Source organism: Meles meles, chromosome 2 (genome assembly GCF_922984935.1).
Source record: "Meles meles chromosome 2, mMelMel3.1 paternal haplotype, whole genome shotgun sequence".
Classification (NCBI taxonomy): Eukaryota; Metazoa; Chordata; class Mammalia; order Carnivora; family Mustelidae; genus Meles; species Meles meles.
Genome location: NC_060067.1, coordinates 39,061,773 through 39,085,031, shown reverse-complemented (window position 1 = coordinate 39,085,031; position 23,259 = coordinate 39,061,773). Strand labels below are relative to the sequence as shown.

Genomic DNA, 23,259 nt, shown 5'->3' with positions numbered 1-23,259 from the left:
TGAGCCCAAGGCAGCCGCTTAACCAACTGAGCCACCCAGGCGTCCCGATCTATTTCTAATATACATCTTACAGATTGTTTCAATATGGCATTTACAATTTTTATGCATCTGAGAGAAAAAGAAAATAGTAAAAGTACGTTATGTAATTTGAATTTTATTGGGAGAAAGAATGGCATTTGGCTGAATAGTGACTGCGTTTTTATTTTTCACGTATGTACTTACAAATATCAAGAGCCCTAGTGCAGTCCAATGGAGGTACCATTTAAAAACTCTAAGAATGATACTATGAGTTCGGCGGGTTGAATAAAAACTCTGTGATACTCACCATACTGTGTAACAAATGCTATACAGCTGTTCACAATAATGGGGACGTCATTTTTGCTGAGCTGCTGATCCTGTAGAGCATTACCATCTGTACCTGCTGCTTTCTCAATTGCTGTATGCCAGACTGTGAAATCCAACTTGCTATGCCCATGGATGTATAATGTTCTGTGAAGTTTAAAAGCATTTCAAATTATAATTCAGGTGTTGATTTGTTTTTTTTTTTTAGGTTTTTTTTAATTCTTACTTCTAGACAGATGATCCTTAATACATATAAATATGATCTTGTCTCATCCATGAGAAGAAAAACCCTCCGTCCACCACTAGCTCCCCTTTGAGCTCCCTTTTGCCTGTGCAGTCACATCTCCCCAGGAAGACAGGAAGTTCTCTGAATTCATGGTCTCACCTCCCTTACATTTCCTGACCCCTTTTATTTTGTTTCTAAATATGTGAACTGAAACTACTCTGGCCACCATCATGGGATTTTGCAGCTACATTTTTCAACATTTTTAGAACTGTCGATGATTTCATTTCTTAAGAAAAAAAAAAAAAACATTCTTAAGAAAAAAAATACAATTAGTTTTGGTTTTTCCTCCTGTCTTTCTGGTCACTCGATTTCTACACAAGCTCACTTCCTCTTTTTGAACCTCAGTGCACTGGCATGAACTCTGCAGAGACATGTCATTCATTCAGGTCAGTGGCTTTGATCCTCTCCTGGAGGTGATAACCACAAATCCCTGTCTCCAGGTTATATCTATAGCTCACAGATCAGATCTCCATGTGACTGAAAAGCAAGAGCATAAAGCAGTCAAGAGACTGGAAAATCACCTCCCAAATTCAAATTTTCACTCTGCACTCAATTCCTTTGTGACCTGGGACAAGTTATCAACCTTCTTTAGGCCACAATTTCATCAGTGGCAAAATGAAGGTAATAATAGTACTTACCTCAACACTCAATGAATGTAATATTAATAACTAAGTAGTAAACCATTATACTAATTAATATTAATGTTTGGACACCCTCATCTTACTGTGCCACAATTATCTCAAAACTTTCTCTTTCTCATACCAAACGGATAATAAAATTCCCCAGTTATCCCACCAGAAATTTAGGATTAATTTAAATTTTTTCTTTCTCTCTCTCTCTTTTTTTTTTTTTTTTTTTTTAAAGACAGAGGGTGTGCATGCACACACCTAAGTTGGGGGGTTGGGAGAGAGATGTTAAGCAGGCTCCACAACCAGCATGTCCAACACAGGGCTCAATCTCATAACCCTGAGCCACCCAGGTGCCCCAGGATTAACTGATTTTAAATTGGTTCCTGTCCCCCCCAATCCCTATCACTGCCATACAAATTCTGCTGATTCTTGTTCCTGAATATATTTACTCTGCTTCCTCTTCATTCCAGCATTGTTTGATTTCAGGTCTTCACACTGCTCCTTAAGGTCACTAAAATGCCTCCTAATAAACCTCCTTTCCCACTTTTCCACCTCTCTAATCTCCACTCCTCAGGGCTTCCAGCATGATCTAATATGCAAAACTAATCTCAAGACTGAGAAACGAAACTGATAGAAAGAAACAGAGAGTTAGACAAAATAATGAGACAGAGGAATATATTCCTAATGAAAGAACAAAACAAAATCTCAGAAAAACAACAAAATAGAGACAAGCAATCTGCCAGATAAAGAATTCAAAGTAATGGTCATACCACTAAACCAGCTTTGCAAGAAATACTAAAGGGGATTCTTAGAGTGGAAAGACCAAAAGTGACAAAGACATAAAGGATCTGAGAAAATCTCCAAAAACAACAAAACACATAATAAAATGGCAATAAATAAATATCCATCAATAATTAATTTAAATGTAAATGGACTAAATGCTCTAATCCAAAGACATAGGGTGTCGGAACGGATAGAAAAACAAGACCCATCATTATGCTGTCTACAAGAGACTCATTTTAGACTTAAGGACACCTATAGGTTGAAAGTGAAGGGATGGGGTGTCTGGGTGGCTCACTCAGGTAAGCGTCTGCCTTCAGTTTGGGTCATAATCCCAGGGTCCTGGGATCAAATCCCCACATCAGGCTCCTTGCTCCGTGGGGAGCCTGCTTCTCCCTCTCCCTCTGCCTCCTGCTCCCGCTGCTTGCGCTTTGTCAAATAAATAAAAACAAACCTTAAAATAAAAAAAGTGAGGGGATGTAGAAACATTTATCACACAAATGGATGTCAAAAGAAAGCTGGAGTGCCAATACTTACATCTAACAAACTAGACTTTAAAAGAAAAGACAGTAAGAAGAAATAAAGAAGGGTACTATATCATAATAAAGGGGACAATCCAACAAGAAGATCCAACAATTGTAAATATTTATGCCCACAATATGGGAGCACCCAAATACATAAACGATTAATAACAAACATAGAGGAACTAATTGATAATGAGTCAATAATAGGGGACATTAATACCCCACTTAATCAATAATCTAAACAGAAAATAAACAAGGAAACAATGGCTTTGAATGACAAGCTAGACCGGATGGACTGGAAGTAAGGATCATAATGATGTTTACTAAAATCTAAGGAAAAAGAACACAGGTGGAACTTCAATGAAGAGATAGAAAATATAAAAAAGAATCAGAGCTGAAGAATATAATAACTGAAAGGAAGTTAGGAATCAACAGTAGATTAAAGGATCCAGAAGAATGGGTGAGTGCAGAGGAATGGAAGACTTGGGAATGAAAATCACCCAAACAGAACAGCAAAAAGAAGGTAATTTAAAAAGTGAGCCCAGTTTAAGAGAACAATGGGACAGCATCAAGTATTCAAATACTTGCATTATAGGAGTCCCAGAAGGAGAATAAAGGAAAAAAAAAAAAAAAAAAAAAGGGACAGTAAACCTATTTGAAGAAATAATGTCTGAATACTTCCCTAACCTGGTAAAGGAAACAGACCTCCAAGTTCAGGAACAGAAGAGTCCAATATAACATGAACCCAAACAGACTCACACCAAGACATATTATCACTAGTGTCAGGAGTTAAATCAAGAATCTTAAAAGCATCAAGAGAAAACAACCCCTTACATACAAGGGAACCCCCTTAAGACTATCAGCTGATTTTACAACAGAAATTTACCAAACGGAGTAACATGACATATTCAAAGGATATGAAAGGAAAAAAAAATTACAACCAAGAATACTCTACACCCAGCAATATTATCATCCGAATTAAAGGAGAGATAAGAAGCTTCTCAGATAAGGAAAAACTGAAGGAGTTCATCAAACCAGACTTACAAGAAATGTTAAAAGGACGTCTTTATATAAAAAGAGAAGGCCATAACTGAAATTAAAAACTATGAAAGAAAAAAATATCTCATTGGTAATGATAAATATATAAAGTAAAGGAATTTGGTCTAGCAACTTACAAAGCTGGAATGTACATTACAAGACAAAAGTAGTAAAATCATCTAGGACTACATAATTAGTTAAAGGTCACACACCATAATAATGGGTAAAATGTGATGTCAAAAACATAAAAAGTGGTGGGGGGTAGGCAGTTAAAATGTAGTGCTTTGAATGTAACCATTAACTTAAAGCGAACAACTGTACATTAAGGATATGATATATGAACCTCATGGAAACCAAAAACCAAATATCTATAAAATCTGCACCAAAAGAAGAAGAAGAAGAAGAAGAAGAAGAAGAAAAAGAAGAAGAAGAAGAAGAAGAAGAAGAAGAAGAAGAAGAAGAAGAAGAAGAAGAAGAAGAAGAAGAAAGAAAGAAAGAAAGAAAGAAAAAGAAAGAAAGAAAGAAAGAAATACAAACTTAACACTAGCAACCAAATGTCATGAAATCATAAGGGAAGTGAGAAGAAGAAGAAAGGAACAGAAAAACTACAACAACAACAGAAAACAATCAACAAAATGGCAATAGGTACATATCTATCATTACCTACATTAAATGTAAATGAACTAAACGTTCCAATCAAAAGACAAAGTCGGGGGGGTGAATGGATTTTCATAAAGACACACACACACATAGAGAGAGAGAGGGTGGGGGGAGACATAAAGGAAGACATTGACAATATATGTATATACATCTATGTATACATGTATATATGTTTGAATGAAACATTATTCGGCCATAAAAAAGCCTAAAATCTTGCCATTTGTGACAACATGGATGGACAGAGAGGGTATTATACTAAGTGACATATGTCAGAGAAAGACAAATAAATGATTTCACTTATATGTGGAATCTAAGAAACAAAAATAGATAATGACCCCTAGATACAGTGAATAACATGGTTGTTGCCAGAGAGGAGGTGAGTGAAGGGATAGGGAAAATTGGGGAAGGGTACAAACTAAGTAGAAAACAAACATCCAGTTAAAATAGATGTGACATGAGGATACAATGTACTGCACAGGGAATGTAAAATATGTAATAATCTTTTAAGGTGACAGATGGTAGACATATTTATTATGGTGATCACTTCACTATCTATATGAATGTTGAATCACTACGTGTACGCCCAAAACTAACATTACATGTCAACTACACTTCAATTAAAAAAATTAAAAATGAATTTATAAATAAATAAATGCAAAGCCAATTGCATCATTTCCTAATCATTTGCCTTCTCCAGCTCTGGAGTTTTCAATATTAAAATGCCTTTATGATCTGGCCCATATTTTCCCCTCCAACTCTGCCAGTCTCCTACATTAAAGACAACAGTTTAAAAAAAATCACATTTTATTGCAATAAGTATCTCCTGATCTTTGGCTGGCTACTCCAACTCTCCCGCAAGGATATTACAGATAACCCTCCCTGGCACTTTCTCCTTAATGTCCTATCCCTAATGTCCAGATGCTTAGTATGTGTGCCCCTCCTTAATTATGAATAGCTGATTTGCCCTCCATTATACCATCTGTTCTATGTATAAATGTTTGACTGCTAGAACCTAAACTTGCATAGAGAAGTAAGGAAGGAAGCATTTTCATATGTCTAGCCATGAGCACTGTGTGCGGCATTCTGTGGTTCGTAATAGTTTTAAAATCGTATCACTAGGTGGAAAAAATTTGGTTTGAAACACACGCTAAAAGTAATCACTGATGTATATTTATACCAAAGTAGAACTCTTTTATCTTGATTTCAAACTCTGAACGGGCTACTTGGGATTCACCCTAAAGAGAAAGAAATGAGCCGCATGAACACTAGGTTGTTGTATTTTTTTGTATTGTTTTATTTTGTGTTGGGGGGGCACTCATCTTACATTCCTGGTAATTCACTAGCCCTAACTTAAAAAGAAAATAAAAGTCTACCTTTCTTTCCTTCAGCTTCTTTTCTATAAATGTTTCTCTAAGTAGATAAAGCTAGCAGCACCTTACTAGACACACCGATAACATTTCTGAACTTGCTAGAACGCCTACTTCTTCCCGGACATGCGTGCCTGTAATCTTCATCTTTTGCTTTCTGACACATGTATCAACTGTTCTTATTCTCCACTGCATCAGAGCAGCCCTGACCTCCTGTTTCTGTAATTTTCTTTTTGAAGAAATCTGACACTTGTTGTAATAGTACTGACTTGCTTTAGCCTTTTCGTTTATGTCATATCATCAAAAGCCTCTATTGCTGGGTACAATTTGTCTAACTGAAACTATGTAACTCAGGTAACTTCTCTGAGAAATATCAAGCCCCCACATTATGTAGACAATCAAAATTAGGACTTGCCAAATTCAGGAGTTTAGGTAAAGGGAAAGTTTAAATTTTCGTTGATTCTTACATAATTTTTTAACTTGACACTTAAACTCTAAATATATACAAAGTATTTGGTACCGCTTGCTTATAAACAAACAGGTACAGTGGGTATTTCAGCAAGCAGTGAAAGAAATCCAAAATGCAACAACCTTCCTGCAATACCAGTATAATTCTGCCGTGAACTGTGCACATTTTGAATTTTAAGTTTTCTTTCTAGTCAGAAGAAATCCCATGATGACAAGTTTAGCTGTCTCCTTGTGAACTAGTGAGGGATAGAACAAGTAATGACAAGTTAACTCCTGAGTCAATTTGTCAAACACTGAATCCTAAAATATGGCATCTAGTGAAGTAGATGTGTGACATTTAATAGCCTTAGCTCAACAACTTTCTCCTGTGATGCTTATCTAATCTCTGTGCCTGGAATAAAGTATCAAAAGACATTTTCAACACAAATGCTGGCCGACTTTTTGATTCCAAGTATTATCAAACAATGATTTTACATTTCTAGATAGGAATTTTGAAGAAATATTTCATTTACATCTGGAGAATTTGAAAAGTTACTTTGAAGAACTCTATCTACAGAGAAATCAATTATTCTAATTATGCACTTCTCAAACATAAATTTTAAAGGGCACTTCAATGTCATATAATGAAACATTCTTATATCCTTATAATGTATCAAGACACTTTGATAAGACCTAGAAACCAAGCCCCAGGACTTACAAAAACAAATTTTTCAAAATTGCAATATAATAACCACAGAGTGTAGATAGACTATCATATTCGAGCACGGTCTACTGCCCAAAACCAGAATGTCTTCACAAATAAGATCAATAAATTTGACTGTATAAAAAAATATAATTACATAAAGAACGTTTTAAACACAACCAAAAAGCTAACAGCACACCCCATATATATGACTGAAAAAGGGACTATCTTATGCATTCACACAAGAATGAAAACGTTGTCTTGTAGTGTAAGTCAGCATTTATTTGGCCATAACTATTTTGCTTTCATTTCTGAAAGATATATTTTTGCTCAATTTAGTATTTTAGGTTAACAGCTGCTGGTTTCCTTATTTTGTGAGGGTTTTTTTGTTTTTGTTTTTGTTTTGTTTTTGGTTTTTTCTTACTTGTTGTTTTGTTTGTTTTTCTCCAGCACTTGAGAGAATTTCAATATACTATCTTCTGGCTTGCACTGTTGGTGGTGACAAGACACTCTCATCTTTGTCACCTATATTTAATGTCTTTTTTCTCTTGGTACTTATTTTTTTTTCCCTCAAAACGGTTTTCAGAAATTTGATTATCATATGCCTGAGGTTTGCCGATCTTAGTACATATGTGGGTTAACAGTTTTTATCAATTTCATATAAATTTGCCCATAATTCTTCAAAGATTTTTTGACTTCTCTCTCCTCCCTCATTTCGGGATTCTAATTAACACTTACATGAGACTGCTTGATATTGCCCCACTGGTCACTGAGGCTCTGCTGATTTTATTTAGTCTTTTTCCTCTCCATGCTTGTGTTTTGGTAGCTATTAGCATGCTTTCAAGGTCATCTTTCAAGGTCACTGATCTCTTTTTTATGTAGTTCTACAATGGCATTAAGCTGATAGTGATGTTTTCTTTACAGAGAATGTATTCCTCAGGTTTAGAAATTCCATTTGGTTCTTTTTTAATTACCCATTTTTCCTCGTTGCTCATGTTTTTTTCTACATCTCTGGATACTTTTTTTTTTTTTAAGATTTTATTTATTCATTTGACAGAGATCACAAGTAGGCAGAGAGACAGGCAGAGAGAGATGGAGAAGCAGGCTCCCTGCTGAGCAGAGAGATGGATGCGGGACTCGATCCCAGGACCCTGGGATCATGACCCGAGCCGAAGGCAGAGGCTTTAACCCACTGAGCCACCCAGGAGCCCCCTTTGGATACATTTATAAAATTTAATAATTACTGTTTAGAATCTTTGCTAATTCGATTATCCTTCTCTTCTGGTTCTGTTCCTGTGAACTGACTTGTAGCTTTTCCACAACACTAGTAATTTCAATTATATGCTAGACATTATGAATGCAGAGTGTCAGGACTGTTGTCTTCTCTTAGAGAGTACTGGTGTTTATTTTGGCATCATTTGCTTGTTCAACCCCTGGCAACTAAATTACTTGTGGAGCACTGGGTCCTTTGGAGGTCTGTTTTTAAGCTTAGTAATGAGGTAAAAATAAATCTACCTTTACCCTAGGGCTAGTTTTGCCTTAAATCTATGGTGTTACCTTTTTGGGGTCTCTGCCAATGTGCTGTATGAGTAATGAGGTCTCACCTAGCTGGATGGGGTGTGAATGCCCTCCAGCACCCTCTGAGCTCTGGGAACTCTTCAGCTCATAATACCATGGAAGGTGTTTCTGCCTGACCTCTGGGAACCTCATCCAACAAAGATCCAGATCAGTACTGAGCCACATGTGAAAGGAAACTTCTATGAAGATTTCCAAAACTCTCTTCTATATATTTACCTCTGTTCTAATACTCTCTCTGGAAAATTTTAGCTACTACAGATTCCCTAATCTCCCATTTCTACCTTTGCAATGTAGCAAAACCACCACATTCTGCTTTAATCTCCCCTATCTCTGGGCCATGGACTGAAAAGTACCTACAGGTAAAGAGACAAGGTGATCTTAAATCTTACTTCGTTTGTTTCCCTTCTCTCCATAATCACAGTCCTGGAATGCCTACTGTCCCAGAGTCTGAAAACAGGTTCATACATTTTGTCCGGCTTTCTAGTTGTTTGAAATGGGAGGTCACGTACCATGCCAGTTATTTCTTCATGGTCAGAAATGGGGGTCTGGCACATCTTCTTTAGTCATTGTACCCATAAATCCCTTTTATTTTAATTTACAGAGATACAGTATTTTTCCCCACACCTTCAGATAAGAGTTTGCTGCATAAGAATGGAAGTTTAGCCAGAAGCAAACAAACAATTGTGAAGAAAATCTGCAGATACAGCCACTGAGTCACAAAAATAATGCAGAAAGAAATATTGTTCTAAATATCTTGTTTCCTCTGAAGCCAAAAGTTCAGTAAAAAGTGTCAAAGCACCTAACTCCCCAGGAAGGCCAAGGCTCCATTTTACAATTTCATCTCTGCACACTATTAGGCAATCACCTACAGGAATGGAAGAAACAGGCCTGTTTCAAGTCTGCTTAAAACCTTTAATGGTGTTCCACTGGCTGCAGAATAAATCCAAATTCACAACTTAAACAGTAGCATTTTTTTTTAAGTTTTAAAATATCTTTAAAAAAAAAATACATCTTCTGGACCCTTGAAAAGAGCCTGCAATCTTTTCCAGAACAAGGCGAATTATTAATTACTTTTAACTGGTAATACTAATATGGTGTCAATCTATTTTTCCAAGGTCACTGGATCATGCTTCCTCCTTAGGAACTCAAGGTCAAGGTCAACTGGCACTGGCATTGTTCCCTGGCCATCCTATTCCTCTGAACCTATTGTTTCCACCTCCTGGGATACTTCCGTCTCTTAGCCCGCTCATTTTTTTCTATTGAAATTCTACCTAGAATTCCAGATCCAGTTAAATAGTCTTCTCTTTAAAAAAATACACACACACACACACACACACACACACACACATAATCCTGCTCCCATTTATTGAGAAGCGATCTTCTCATTCTTTCGTATGTTTTTAGATAATATAACATTTACTTGTTCATAAGCTTACATTCTAGTATATGGATGGTGCTTTAAATTGAGTAAGAACTTTGGAAGCAAATAATATATACTTTAAAATCTACTTTTGTGTTAAATAGTCATGCATTCCCTATATTATAATTCTATTTAACAAAAAATCACTTTAGAAGTTTGAATAGTCCCTCTCTTTTTGCAAAATCGGTAAGAGGTGGTGAGAGAGAAGAATCTCTTGTTTGTCTTGGCAACATTCAGATTAAACGATCTCTATGAATTAAAGCATCAGAAAGTTACAAATGCAGTCAAGCTGATATTGTGGGCGATCGGCTACTATTTAATTTGCAATTACATGCACAATTTAGAAACCACTTTAAGATAATTCACCCTCCAGATTATTGCTAACATCTCAGCTGCTGCAAAATACAATTCAAGAGGGGGGAAAAAAACCCATCATATGAAATAAATTGATATGAAATAAGAATCTTAAATTCAGGACGTTTCCCAAACTGAGAAAAGTAGTCTGTCCGATAACTGTGGAATATACTGATGAAGTGTTTACTCTCCAGTGTTAGCTTCTTTTTGTCTGGAATTTGCATTAAAACTGAATACACCCAGGCTTGGGAGCCATGAAGTACTTTATGCTTTACTATAGGTCAACCAATGAGTCCTAAAAAACAAACTCCCACTAAAAACAAACAAACATTGGGAGGGAGACAAACCATAAAGGACTCAATCTCACAAAACAAACTGGGGGTTGCTGGGGAGAGGTGGGGTTGGGAGAGGGGGAGGGGGGTTATGGACATTGGGGAGGGTATGTACTATGGTGAGTGCTGTGAAGTGTGTAAACCTGGCGATTCACAGACCTGTACCCCTGGGGATAAAAATACATTATATGTTTATAAAAAAAAAATAAGAAATTAAAAAAAAAAAAAACCACCAGGTGGTGGGTAATAGGGAGGGCACGTACTGCATGGAGCACTGGGTGTGATGCCAAAACAACGAACACTGTTATGCTGTAAATAAACAAATTAAAAAAAAAAATAAACAAAAAAAAAAATTCCAAATAAGAGTGGGGAAAAAAAAAAAAACCCAAAATGCCACTCTTCTCTGTTTCTGATAACATATCTGAGTTATTCATACTATATTCATTGTGACCAATAACCTCTCAATAAAAGCTTAGTAACAGGTGCCTCTGGCAAATGGGCATGTAGCTACAGAAAGTGAAGCCTGTGAACAGAGCAGCTTATTCATCAGAAAAAGATACACAGAGTGTGCAGGCTAAAATGCAGAAAGTTTTCAAATTTTAAGAAAAGGATGCTTTCAACATTTCAGGTAGAGTGAATGAATATATAAGCTACTACCAAGGAAAATGCCTTTTGACCTCATGGTCCAGAACATTCACTAACAGTAGATATTCAAAAACATTATTTTTTTTCACACAAAGAAGTCCTAACTAATGCATAAAGAAAAGCAAAATCTAAGTCCCAATAATAGCACCAAATAGAATGCCAGAAACCCTTATGTGTAATCAAGAAAGCTTTATTTTCTAAAATAATAATTTTTAAAGTATACAAAGAATACACATTAAAGCGACACCATCTGGAACACCTTCTGTTTGGAGCTTTTTAGAGGAAAAATGCTTGGCGTGTGCAAAATATTATTGCAATATTTTACTGTTTAAAGATAGTCATGCTATGCACCTAGAGAAAATCACCAGGAAGATTAAAATCTGTATCTAAATAGTGACTATGGGGCACCTGGGTGGCTCAGTGGGTTAAAGCCCCTGCCTTCAGCTCAGGTCATGGTCCCAGGGTCCTGGGATCAAACCCTACATCAGGCTCTCTGCTCAGCAGAGAGCCTGCTTCCTTTCCTCTGTCTCTGCCTGCCTCTCTGCCTGCTTGTGATCTCTGTCTGTGAAATAAATAAAATCTTTAAATAAATAAATAAATAAAAATAATAAAAAAAATAGTGACTATATTCAGTGGATGATTATCAATTTATGAACTTTTCCAGTTCAGGTGGTTCTTTCTCCTCCTTGGCTTTAAGAAATATTCATATATTTTAGCACCTTAATCAAAGGTAGACAAGGACAGGGAAAAGATGTGAAATTAATTTATTAAATTTATGATTTGCAATTCTGGTTCAAGATATTACTAGCAAAAAAAGAAAAAAAAAGGTTAAACTTATAGCTGGTTGGTTACCCTCTCTTTCAGTTATTCACAGTATCTCTATATGCCATCAACATGAATAATTGGAAGTCGTTTTATTTCCTAAAGCTACAATTTTATCTGTCATTGACAAGTCTAACAATCTACTTTAGCTTACAGTCATAATTTCCCAAGAGGCTAAGAGATCAAAAAAGAGATGAAAAAGAGGGAAATTCAATGACATTTTCTTCTTTTGACATGGTATTAAAACAGCTCTTAAGCAATCACATCTATAATTAACTGGTCTTGTTTGAGTACCAGGAGAGGAGCACATATTTCCTATCTCGGTAAACAATACAACCATTCGTAAAGTCAGTCAGGCCAAAAAAGCTTGGGAGTCGTCCTTCTAGTTCACAAACCAACAGATGGGTAACATTCCACCCACGAGATCCAGGAAGTTTCCAACATCCAAAACTGTCCATCAATTCCTCTTTTCTGCCTGTTACAATTAAGGGGCCTTGCTTTCTTCTTGTCCTCTCTCTTACACCTTCACTATCTCCCTTTTTGTGCCTCCTTCCATGAGAATTTAAACTTGCACAAGCTCAAACCATCTAAAACAAACTGCACACACATGCCCTTCCTGGGACAAATCCCTTCTACCTCGAGAATCCTATTAACCCACAGACATCCTCGCCAAGCTCCTCAGCAGCTGTTTCAAGTTACTCACTCCCCAGGCTTCTTATCTAACCCAGTGTCTGCTTTATCACTTCTGCTCACTTCAAAGTCACCAGATGGACTCCACATCAATTATCCAATGAAGTATGTGCCCTCATCCCCCAGCACCTAACAGCTCTGACCGTTCCTGCCTTCTTGTAACACCCTCTCTCCCTGGGTTTTGGGACGCCCCTCTCTCTTGGTTTCTTGTCTCACTTTCTGGATCAACTAGCTAATAAACCCAAGGCAGCTACTTCACCCTAACAATTACTCGGCCTCTGAAATGATGTGTATTCATCCAGACTCCAACACACAAATTCTTCCCTTCTCACTCTATAGACTCTTCCTAAGGGACTTCCTGTTCTTCCTTCTATATAATGGTAATTCCAGAATCTGTAACTCCACCCCATTAACCTTTACATGAACACTAGATCCATAAATAGAACTTCCTCCTAGCACTTTGTTCTTAGATGTTTATAAGCAACTCATGTTCAACACATCTAAAATCAAACTCATTATTTCCCAAGTTCCCTTTCAAACCTTTTCCCATTATTCCCTATTAGAAGGCAATTTATTCACATAAAATGTACAAATATAAATACACACATGCATATATATACACATGTGTATGTATGTATATGTGCATATAAGTACATGTGTGTATATGCATATATAAATACACAGATATATAAATATGAGCTCCTACTTTGCCCCACACAAGATGCCACTGCTGGTACATCTGCACTCTTTTCATTGTGTCAGGGTTTATAATCTAGTGCACTCACAATCTCCCAGGCTCATTCTTTTTTTTTTTTAATTTCTAAATTTTTTTATAAACATATAATGTATTATTAGCCCCATGGGTACAGGCCTGTGAATCGCCAGGTTTACACACTTCACAGCACTCACCATAGCACATACCCTCCCCAATGTCCATAACCCAACCACCCTCTCCCAACACCCCCCCTCAGTTTGTTTTGTGACATTAAGAGTCTCTTATGATTTGTCTCCCTCCTGATCCCATCTTGTTTCATTTATTCTTTTCCTACACCCTCAACCCCCAGTCAGAATGGCTAAAATTAGCAAGTCAAGAAATGACAGATGCTGTCGAGGATGCCGAGAAACGGGAACCCTCCTACACTGCTGGTAGGAATGCAAGCTGGTGCAACCACTCTGGAAAACAGCATGGAGGTTCCTCAAAATGTTGAAAATAGAACTACCCTATGACCCAGCAATCGCACTACTGGGTATTTACCCTAAAGATACAAATGTAGTGATCCAAAGGGGCACGTGCACCCGAATGTTTATAGCAACAATGTCCACAATAGCCAAACTATGGAAAGAACCTAGATGTCCATCAACAGATGAATGGATAAAGAAGAGATAGTTTATATATACAATGGAGTACTATGCAGCCATCAAAAGAAATGAAACCTTGCCATTTGCAATGACGTGGATGGAACTAGAGGATATTATGCTTAGAGAAATAAGTCAGTCGGAGAAAGGCAACTATCATTTGATCTTCCTGATATGAGGAAGTGGTTGCACCAGCAAGCATTCCCACCAACAGTGTAGGAGGGTTCCCCTTTCTCCGCATCCTTGCCAGCATCTGTTGCTTCCTGACTTGTTAATTTTAACCATTCTTAATGGTGTGAGGTGGTAACTCATTGTGGTTTTGATTTGTAATTTCCCTGATGCCAAGTGATGTGGAGCACTTTTTCATGTGTCTGTTGGCCATCTGGATGTCTTCTTTGCAGAAATGTCTGTTCATGTGTCTGCCCATTTCTTGACTGGATTATTTGTTCTATGGGTGTTGAGTTTGATAAGTTCTTTATAGATTTTGGATACTAGCCCATTATCTGATATGTTGCTTGCAAATATCTTCTCCCATTCTGTCAGTTGTCTTTTGGTTTCCTTAACTGTTTCCTTTGCTGTGTGAAAGCTTTTGATCTTGGTGAAGTCCCAATAGTTCATTTTTGCCCTTGCTTCCCTTTCCCATGCTCATTCTTAACTATCACACTTCTGACCTCCCTTCATTCTGCTCTCTTTTTATTAGGTAAGAATTATATGGAGATATATATTTTTTTTCTAACAAAATATTTTCTAACAAAATGATTTTTTCTAATAAAAGTTTCTCACAAAATGCTGAAATTTTAAATTCTGGTAACTTATTATTTACCCAGGATCCTGGTACATTTGTTGACTTCATTCTTGAGAATGATTTGGTGTCAGTAATTAAACAATTCTTGTTTTATTTTCTTTTAAGATTTTATTTATTTGACAGAGAGTGAGAAAGAGGGACAGAGAGGGCACAAGCAGGGGAAGCAGCAAGCAGAGGGAGAGGGAGAAGCAGGCTCCCCATTGAGCAGAGACCCCTACACAGGACTTAACCCCAGGACCCTGTAGTCACGACCTGAGCCGAAGGCAGATGCTTAACTGACTGTGCCACCCAGGTTCCCCTTAATTCTTGTTTTAAAAGGAAAAGAATCTTTAGGTTGTTAAGTTACAAACTGAGTTCACCATGATTTCAAAATGGATTTGTGAAAATTAATAAAAGAAAATCTAGTTTAGAACGGAGTCAGGAGGCCAGAAGGGGGAGCTCTCATGCATAACCACTAGTTATTTGCAGACCCAAGAGGAAGGTAATCTTGCTAGCCCATACTACTTGGAACACTTCTTTATCACTCAGGCAGGAGGAAGAAAGGTTTTCTCCTCATCAGCAACTGCCCAACCAATGAGAAACCATCACAACTCAGCCAATGAAAGGCCGGTATAAAATGCTAGTTTTACTTTGCAAGACCTTTTATTTATAAACCCACCTCCTTATCCCCACCCCCCCCACCCCACAAGTTCCCAAAGACTACTCCTTTTCTTTTGTTCTCCAGATTTGCCTATGCTTCTTTCATTGAAGTTTGCTTGTCCCTAAATACAATTCTCTGTTCCCCAATAAAACCATTTTTGCTGAAATAACTGGCAGCTTTACCTTAAAGGATAAGAGATTACCCTCCTCGACCCCACATAGGTACCGGAAGGCTGTTAATGTGCTTGAAACAGTGCCTGACACAGTGGGTTTGATACACATGCTCATCATTATAATCTTGTTATTGTCAGAATATCATTGACTTGAAGAAAATAGCAAAAACAAGGGAAAGCAGGATATAAGCATGCGATAAATATAGTTGTTTTCAAATGGTACATTTTGTATGGCAGCTGTTCGAAGAGATTTAAGGAAAATAACTTGGTTATATATTTGTCCCTGTACTTCTGACACATTCCTTGTTCCTCACTTTAGTAAAAAGGCTTGCAACATAACTTGTTAATAACACGTGTAGATAAAAATTTTGGAATTGTTGTCAAAAACACGATTAAGTAGCTCTGACCATTATTTTGTAATTCCATTAGTTTTTAACTATTCCATGAACTTGGAGTGTAACTGAGTTCACCTACTGATTCCTGCAGTCCAGTGGAAAGGTCAAGATGTTACAAAATAACAAAACATTTGGTCTTCTGGCTTCCCTATTTTGCATTCATGAAGAGTACACTGCATGCAATAAGCATTAAATAAAAATGCATCAAACTGATTACAATAATCCTAAACCCTGTTTGCTACATTTTAATCCATGTTTGTAACATTTTAATTAAAACCTAAGTATCATTGGTCAAATCCTTTTTAGCCTGAAAATGATAAAAACAAAACAAAACAAAAACTTTGGCTATAGTAACCTGATAATATAAACAATAAATGCAATAAATTCAACTAACAAGTTGCTGTTGGTTTATTTGTTTAAAAACATAAACTCTGGGAGTTCAGACTCCAATTCTGTATCGCTGCCAACTTTTTTCCCGCCATTATGGTAGGAGGCAACAGGCATTCCATAAATATGAACAGATGACTGTAAAAACTACATTCTGCTAGTACTTTAATGATATAATACTATCTAAACATAATACTACCTGATTGTTACTTGTGAACACATAACGAACAGTACTGTGAAAGTACGGTGAAATCATCACCTGGTACCAAAAATGAGAATCTCAAGTATCATGAAACATTATAATCCCAGAAATAAATGAGTAAAAACACTGAATACTAATTATGCTTGCATATAAAAAAAAAAAACACCCTCTGACCTAAATATCTAAACAGCAATATGCTTGCTGTCTAAAGCTGTTTATGTCATCCCACGAAACTGAAGAGAAGACAGGTTTAGACAACTGTTGAAAGTCATTATTCATGTCACCAGCAAAGCAAATAACCAAAGGGAAAGCTAATTCAGATTTATTTTTATATTATAGATGGTTTTGCAAGTTATTTTGTACTCTCATAGAGCTAAACATACTACATCACTGTAATTAAGGAATTTTAAATGATAAAGCAAATGATAAAAATTTTTAAAAAAATTTGTTAAAGAGACTCTATCTAAATGTTGTGATATGACTCAGCTGCTGCTTCCTTGGCTCTTCTGGATCATCCCCCTCTGCTTGATCTCTAATTATTGGAGTCCGTAGAGCTCATCTTCAAGTCTATTTTCGGTCCATACTCTTTTTCTACGTGAATCCATCCAGATCATTGGATAAATAACATCAATGTGCTGATGACTCTCAAACCTCTATTTCCAGTTGCAAACTCTACACTTAATTCCAGACTTGTATATACACATGGCCACTAAGCCCACTTCGCTGTCAAACAGACATCTCAAGGTTACCATTTCCCATACCAAATTCTCACCCTACTACCCTAAACTTATACCCTAATTCTACTCTTCTATACTTGTTATCTGGAAAAAACAGCATTATCATTCATGTACTTGCTCGGGCCAAACTCTTGGGGTAACCATAACTCTTACGCTCATCTGATCCAACAATAAACCCTCTGGCCTCCTCTGCCTTCACAATGGTTCTAACCACTCAACACTATTTTGTTACGTCGCCATCTCTTGCCTGGCCTCTGTAGCAGCATCCTAACTGGACATTCACTGTCACTCTTGTACCCCAAGAGCTTATTCATCTGGAATCACAAAAGCACTTTAAACACCAAAATCAGATCATTCCACTTCCTGGCTCTCAAAATGAGCAGCTTTCCATCACACTTAGAATAAAATTCAAATCTTGGCATATTATGATTTGTCAAGGTCATAATAGGACCTTGACAAAGTCAAGTTCATAAAGGATTAGGCTCTGAGAGATCTCTGAAATAATTTCTTTCCACCCTCAAACTTATTTGAATCTCCCAGCCAACAGCAGCTTGTTTGCCGACCGTGAACATGCTAAGTACAGCCCACTGTCAGGGTCTTCGGAACATCTCTGACCTTATACCTGGAACACTCTATTCAGACCGCTCCATGGTTTGCTTCTTCACCTTGTGCACATCTCTAAACAAAGGTACCCTCTCTTATCACCCTATCTACAACAGAATACTGCTCCATCATGCTCTCTCTTCACCTTATTTTTCTTCAAGCATTTAAAATTGATGGACATGATACTATGTCACTATTGTTTTTGTCTGCTTATATTCTATTTCTACCAGGAGTGCACATAGTTCCTGAGTGCATAAACCAAGTCCATTTTATTCAGCACTGAATCCCCAGTACCTATAATAGTATCTGATACAGAGTAGGTGCTTAATATTTGTTGAAAAAGTGAATAAATTCCAGAAATCGAGTTTTATTTTTGCAGGACTCACATGCATACCAACACTGAAAACATATTTACAACTGCCAAACTGCTTCCAAATACTTAGACATGAATGTCTCACTACTGAAAAGTATAATTGATCACACTGACTTTTTTGTAACAAACATAAAAATCTGCATGCTTTATTGATGTCTTCTTTCTACTGAAGAGTGTGAGAGTATGTGTGTGTGTGTGTGTACAAACTTCCAACAGGATATAAAATAGGGGTTCTCTCCCAAGCGCAATAACCAAAACACCCTACTCCCTAGAATTATTGCAATAAAAAGTAAAAAGCAAAAATGCACTTACCTCCCTTTTTCTACCAAGAGCAAGACATCCATTTTTTCCCCATTTTGAACCACTGTGCTGATTGCTGGAGAGAGAGAAGTAAAGCATGAATCCATGATTTAAAACATGACACTAAATACCCATTAAGACACAATTATTAATGGTACTTAGTCATGTTGGGAAGTAAAGTGTCATAATTTTATGTAAAAGCTACTGTTATCATATGCAATAAAGAAATTTAAGATGAAAGAGGAACAAAAATCTTACTCAGCTCCTGCAGTCTTCTTAAGTGCATTCTATCTTCCTGAACTTCTTGCGTTTGAAGACAAAAGTGCAAACTAGACTTTTCCATAGAAAACCAGCCTTTTCTCCACTGATCCAGGGCATGGCAGTCTTTGTAGTAGAGTTGACCAATCAAATCATAGTCAGCTTCTGTTAAGTTTTCAGCAACAAAGGGAACAAAATGCTGTTAAAACAAATACAGAAAAGTAATAAATACAGTGCAAATAGGAAATCCCTTCCCTACCTATGGACTTGAGGGAAAGTAGAAAAAAAAAAAAAAAACACAGTTTTTCTACCTAAAAAATTTAGAAGTCACCCAAATTTCAAAACAATTATTTAAACTCGCTATCAGTCTTAAAACTGCACAGCTATAATATATTTTCAAATGGCAGCGTCTCAAACCACTTTTTTGGATATATATAGAATTGAAATGGGAAGACATCTTCTATGCTGATTTGTGGCATTTTTCAAAATGTGAACCTTCAATATTCGTCTCCATTTATATCTTTTACTGAATCTGCTCCTTTCCCCTTTGTGTATACAACGAATAACATATCTACCTATGAAGAGACATACATAGAAATGACTTCACAATAGTGAAAAGATCTTAATCATCATAAGAGGGCCTGAATTCAAAGAATGATTCCTCCAGGGTCCTATGTTATTTTTTTTTTTCTATGCTTAAGGCTATAAGAAGGAAACTAATAATCTCTTTTGACTATAACCTCTGAAAACTTAATGAATTGTGGACATTTATCCCAGAATCTTGTGTAAAATTTCTATGGATCTCTGAAGCTCAACCAGAGAACCCAAGTTAAGAATATTCTCTGGACTTGGGGTAAATATGTAATATTTAATTACCTTGGCTATTGCCTCTGTCCATTTTCTTTGAGCTTGAGATGTTTCAGCTCCAAATAAAAATGCACGTTCTGAGGGTAAATAGATCTCAAAGGTAAAGATTGGCCTGCAGCACACATGAATAAAAAGATACCATTGTTTATGTTTGGCTCTTATAGAAACAAATAACACAAAAGTCAAGTTTTTTATTAAATTCCCTTTGAAAACCCGATAATGCTTTGAAATCTATCATGTTTTTCCAGCAGTTGATATTTTAATTCATTTGACTACATGGAATACACTGTATCAGACAAAAGGAATACCCTTCTGATTACCGAATCACTCTAATGCATGACTGTGTTCATGCCCCGGACACTCATTAGCTGACTGATGCGAAAATCCCTTTGGTCTCCTCTTCCCTCCCAGACCAGGCCATCTTGACACTCTGTTTAAAGCAAACACTGTCCAAACCATTCTCTAATCAGCCCTCTTCCTGTCTTACTTCACAGATCTTCCTCCCATTATCTCATCTTATCCCAAAATTTTGTTTCCTTATTTCAGATAAAATTAGAGTAACATCCCAGGTCCTAAATTCTTCCCTGGGACCCTCATCCAGATCTCCAACTATTTCTCAGAATATGTTAAGTACTTTGCTGTTGTTACCTAAAAAAATCTCAAAATACTCCATATCCATATCATCTTTCTTCCTCTTTTTTACCCCACACTGCTTGTATTTGCCTCATGTTTCGTTCAATTCCGAGGCATCACCATCTATTTCATCAACAAGCTCAAAAACCTGGGGTTTAATTTCTTAACAGCAGCTCTTCATCCCATCAAAAGAGTTAATCTCATTAGTTCAATCATAACTTCTCTCACTTTTTTTTTATTCTTTTAATGATCTCCTCCTCTAGGTAAACTCTCAGTAATTATGGTCTCTCATCGTCCCATCTCTCTTTCACCACTTCAGCCAGCTTTCTTCCTCAAATACAAATCTAAATAAAATCTCAAAAACCCCTCACTGCCTATATCAGTGAGTGAGTCCAAACTCTTTAAAGTGCTATTTAAGGAGACTCAGAGCATGGCTGCAATATTTACTTTGTAACCTTATTTCATAATGGATTGTTTCTCTTGCATCCCTACTTGTATCAGGAACAGTCTATCAAGAATGTTTTATTTTAATCAGTATGAATGATTACATGCTGACATAAACTAATATTATTTTAACTTATATTTTATTTACTAATTGAGCAACTGAATACTAGAATGCATTTTATTTTACTATTTCACAGTAAGCCACATTAAGTTTATACTTCATTTGGAATAAAAGCATTATTAAGATTAAAACAAAAACAAATTCAACTAATAATTGGTTTTGTTGATATACTAGGAAACAATAGTCACTTCATCTAGGATATACTGGTCAGGGTATACTAATGATACTATGTTACATGCAATTTTATGTAAATGACAAAGTTTTGAAAATCTCTTTCTATTCTCATGAAATTTATATTAAATTATGATGTTTCTATGAAACTGACATGCAGATTTTAATATTTATAATTTTTATTAATTACATTACAAAATGTAACTTTCACACCAAGCATCTTAGATGGTTTGTTTTTAAAAGTTCTCACAAAAAATTAATAAACCATTCTTTGAGTCAAATATATCAAATAAATAATGCTCACTCTTTTAACTGCAACTTTTTTGAGACCATTAAAATGCTAAAGTAAATCTTTAGGTATTTACTTTAATTTAGCATTTCAATATGCTAACTTTTAATTTAATAATGCTTTAATAATGTAGCATTTCAATATATTAAATATATTTAGTTTTTTATTTTAATGCAAATAAGTCATTACTGAATATTTTCCTTTGAATGATAATGTATTAAATGAATGCATAAATTCTGCTACTAGTCCACCATTCAAATCAGTAAATTATAAAAATTTTAGGACTACATGTTCTAGAATGGAATGCTATAAATTTAAGATTAGATGTAAATACATTAGCTTTTCATAGTACCTAGTATAATATTTTAATTTTCCTACTTTTTAGCAAATTCCCTAAGGAATGTCCAGAAGCTGTAAAATGATTAGACTTCAAGAAACTACTAAATCCTTCTAGAGTAAGCAAATGAAGAATTAACAACAAAACTCTTATTATCTGGTATGAAAAATATCAGAAACTATTCTTCACCTCCTACCTGTTTAACAGTTGACCTACCCAGTATTTAAATAGAAGTCTTCTTTGTGTACAGCCAGGCAGATAACTTCATTGATGTTAATGGTGCCATTAGGTGCGGTAGACTTTTCATTTTCATAGTAACTCAAGAAGCCTCCTTCCAAAACACACCACTTTTTATTTGTCTCTAGAAATTTAGAACAAATCACAAACTGAGTTACATCATAATTCTAATTTTTAAATCATACACAGTTTAAATAACAACAGGGCTCAAATTTATTAATTTGCTATTTTGTGTAAAGAGTATGCTATTGCTGTGTGGGATATATAGTCCCTTTCTCTGCTCTTAAAAAATGTACAATCTAGTAACAAGGAATGTACAAGACAAAAATAACGATGATATTGATGACCAGAAAAGTGACAGATCCATAAGGAGATTGCTGCAAAACAACTTTGAAACAGTAAGGACTGATGTCTACACTATTCAGAGGAATACATATAGTGTAAAAAGACAGACTGTGGTCGATGTTAGGTAGGTATGCAAAAGAAGAAAGGGGCCTTAACCTGCCGTGTGTCCTTAATGCCCTGGTTAGGGAATTTAAATTCAAATTGTAAGGGGACTTACACTGTGGCCTGCAGGCCAAATCTGTAACATCACCTGTTTTTATAAATAAAGTTTTATTAAAACACAGCCACATGTATTAGCTTATGGATTATCTGTGACTGTCTAGGCATTGTGTGGAGACAGAGGTAAGGTGCCATTCTAGAAACAAAGTGGTTATAGGACATTCTACAGACTCCTAGTTACCTGCCCACGTTTACATGCAAAAGGAAGCCAGTGATAATCAAGCTCCAAATCCCAACATTCTTAGCAAGACATAGAATCGTCTGACAACTGATCCCAAACATTTAAAAGAAAGTTTCCAACATAAATGACAGAGACCAAAACCAAAATAATCAATTTTTAAACTATAAGTAATATCAGACTGTCAAGGGACGATACCGTAGACATAAAACAAGAAGACTGTCAAGGGACGATACCATAGACATAAAACAAGAAAATATGTTCTAAAAAGGAAATTTAAGAACACCAAAAATACATTTTGGTAATTTAAAATGGAATCATGAATTTTAAAAATTAAAAAATTGAAACAAACAAACAAACAAAAAAAAAAAAGAAAAGAAAAATGAGAGAGAGAGAAAGCTTAGAAAAGAAACTCTCCCAAAAGTGAAACAGAGGGAGAAAAAGATAGTATAAGATGATGGAGCTGTAAGATTATAGAAGTAGCATAAGTAACATAAGCTGTAAGATTATAGAAGTAACATAATCTTTCAGGAAAAAGATTAGATAAAAAGAATTTATCAAAGACAAAGAATA

General features: G+C 36.0%; 1 protein-coding gene across 2 annotated transcripts in view; it reads right to left on the bottom strand.

Annotated features, from left to right (window-relative positions):
- Positions 1–23,259, bottom strand: part of ARAP2 (ArfGAP with RhoGAP domain, ankyrin repeat and PH domain 2) — a 190,273-nt gene that overhangs the window by 76,832 nt on the left and 90,182 nt on the right. For both annotated transcript variants that reach the window (XM_045997333.1, XM_045997334.1), the window contains exons 16-20: positions 21,924–22,068; positions 19,722–19,824; positions 18,846–19,044; positions 18,600–18,663; positions 326–489 (exon numbers count right to left, since the gene is read on the bottom strand). In XM_045997333.1, coding sequence (XP_045853289.1) covers positions 326–489; positions 18,600–18,663; positions 18,846–19,044; positions 19,722–19,824; positions 21,924–22,068 — 675 coding nt within the window. The remainder of the gene's footprint in view (positions 1–325; positions 490–18,599; positions 18,664–18,845; positions 19,045–19,721; positions 19,825–21,923; positions 22,069–23,259) is intronic.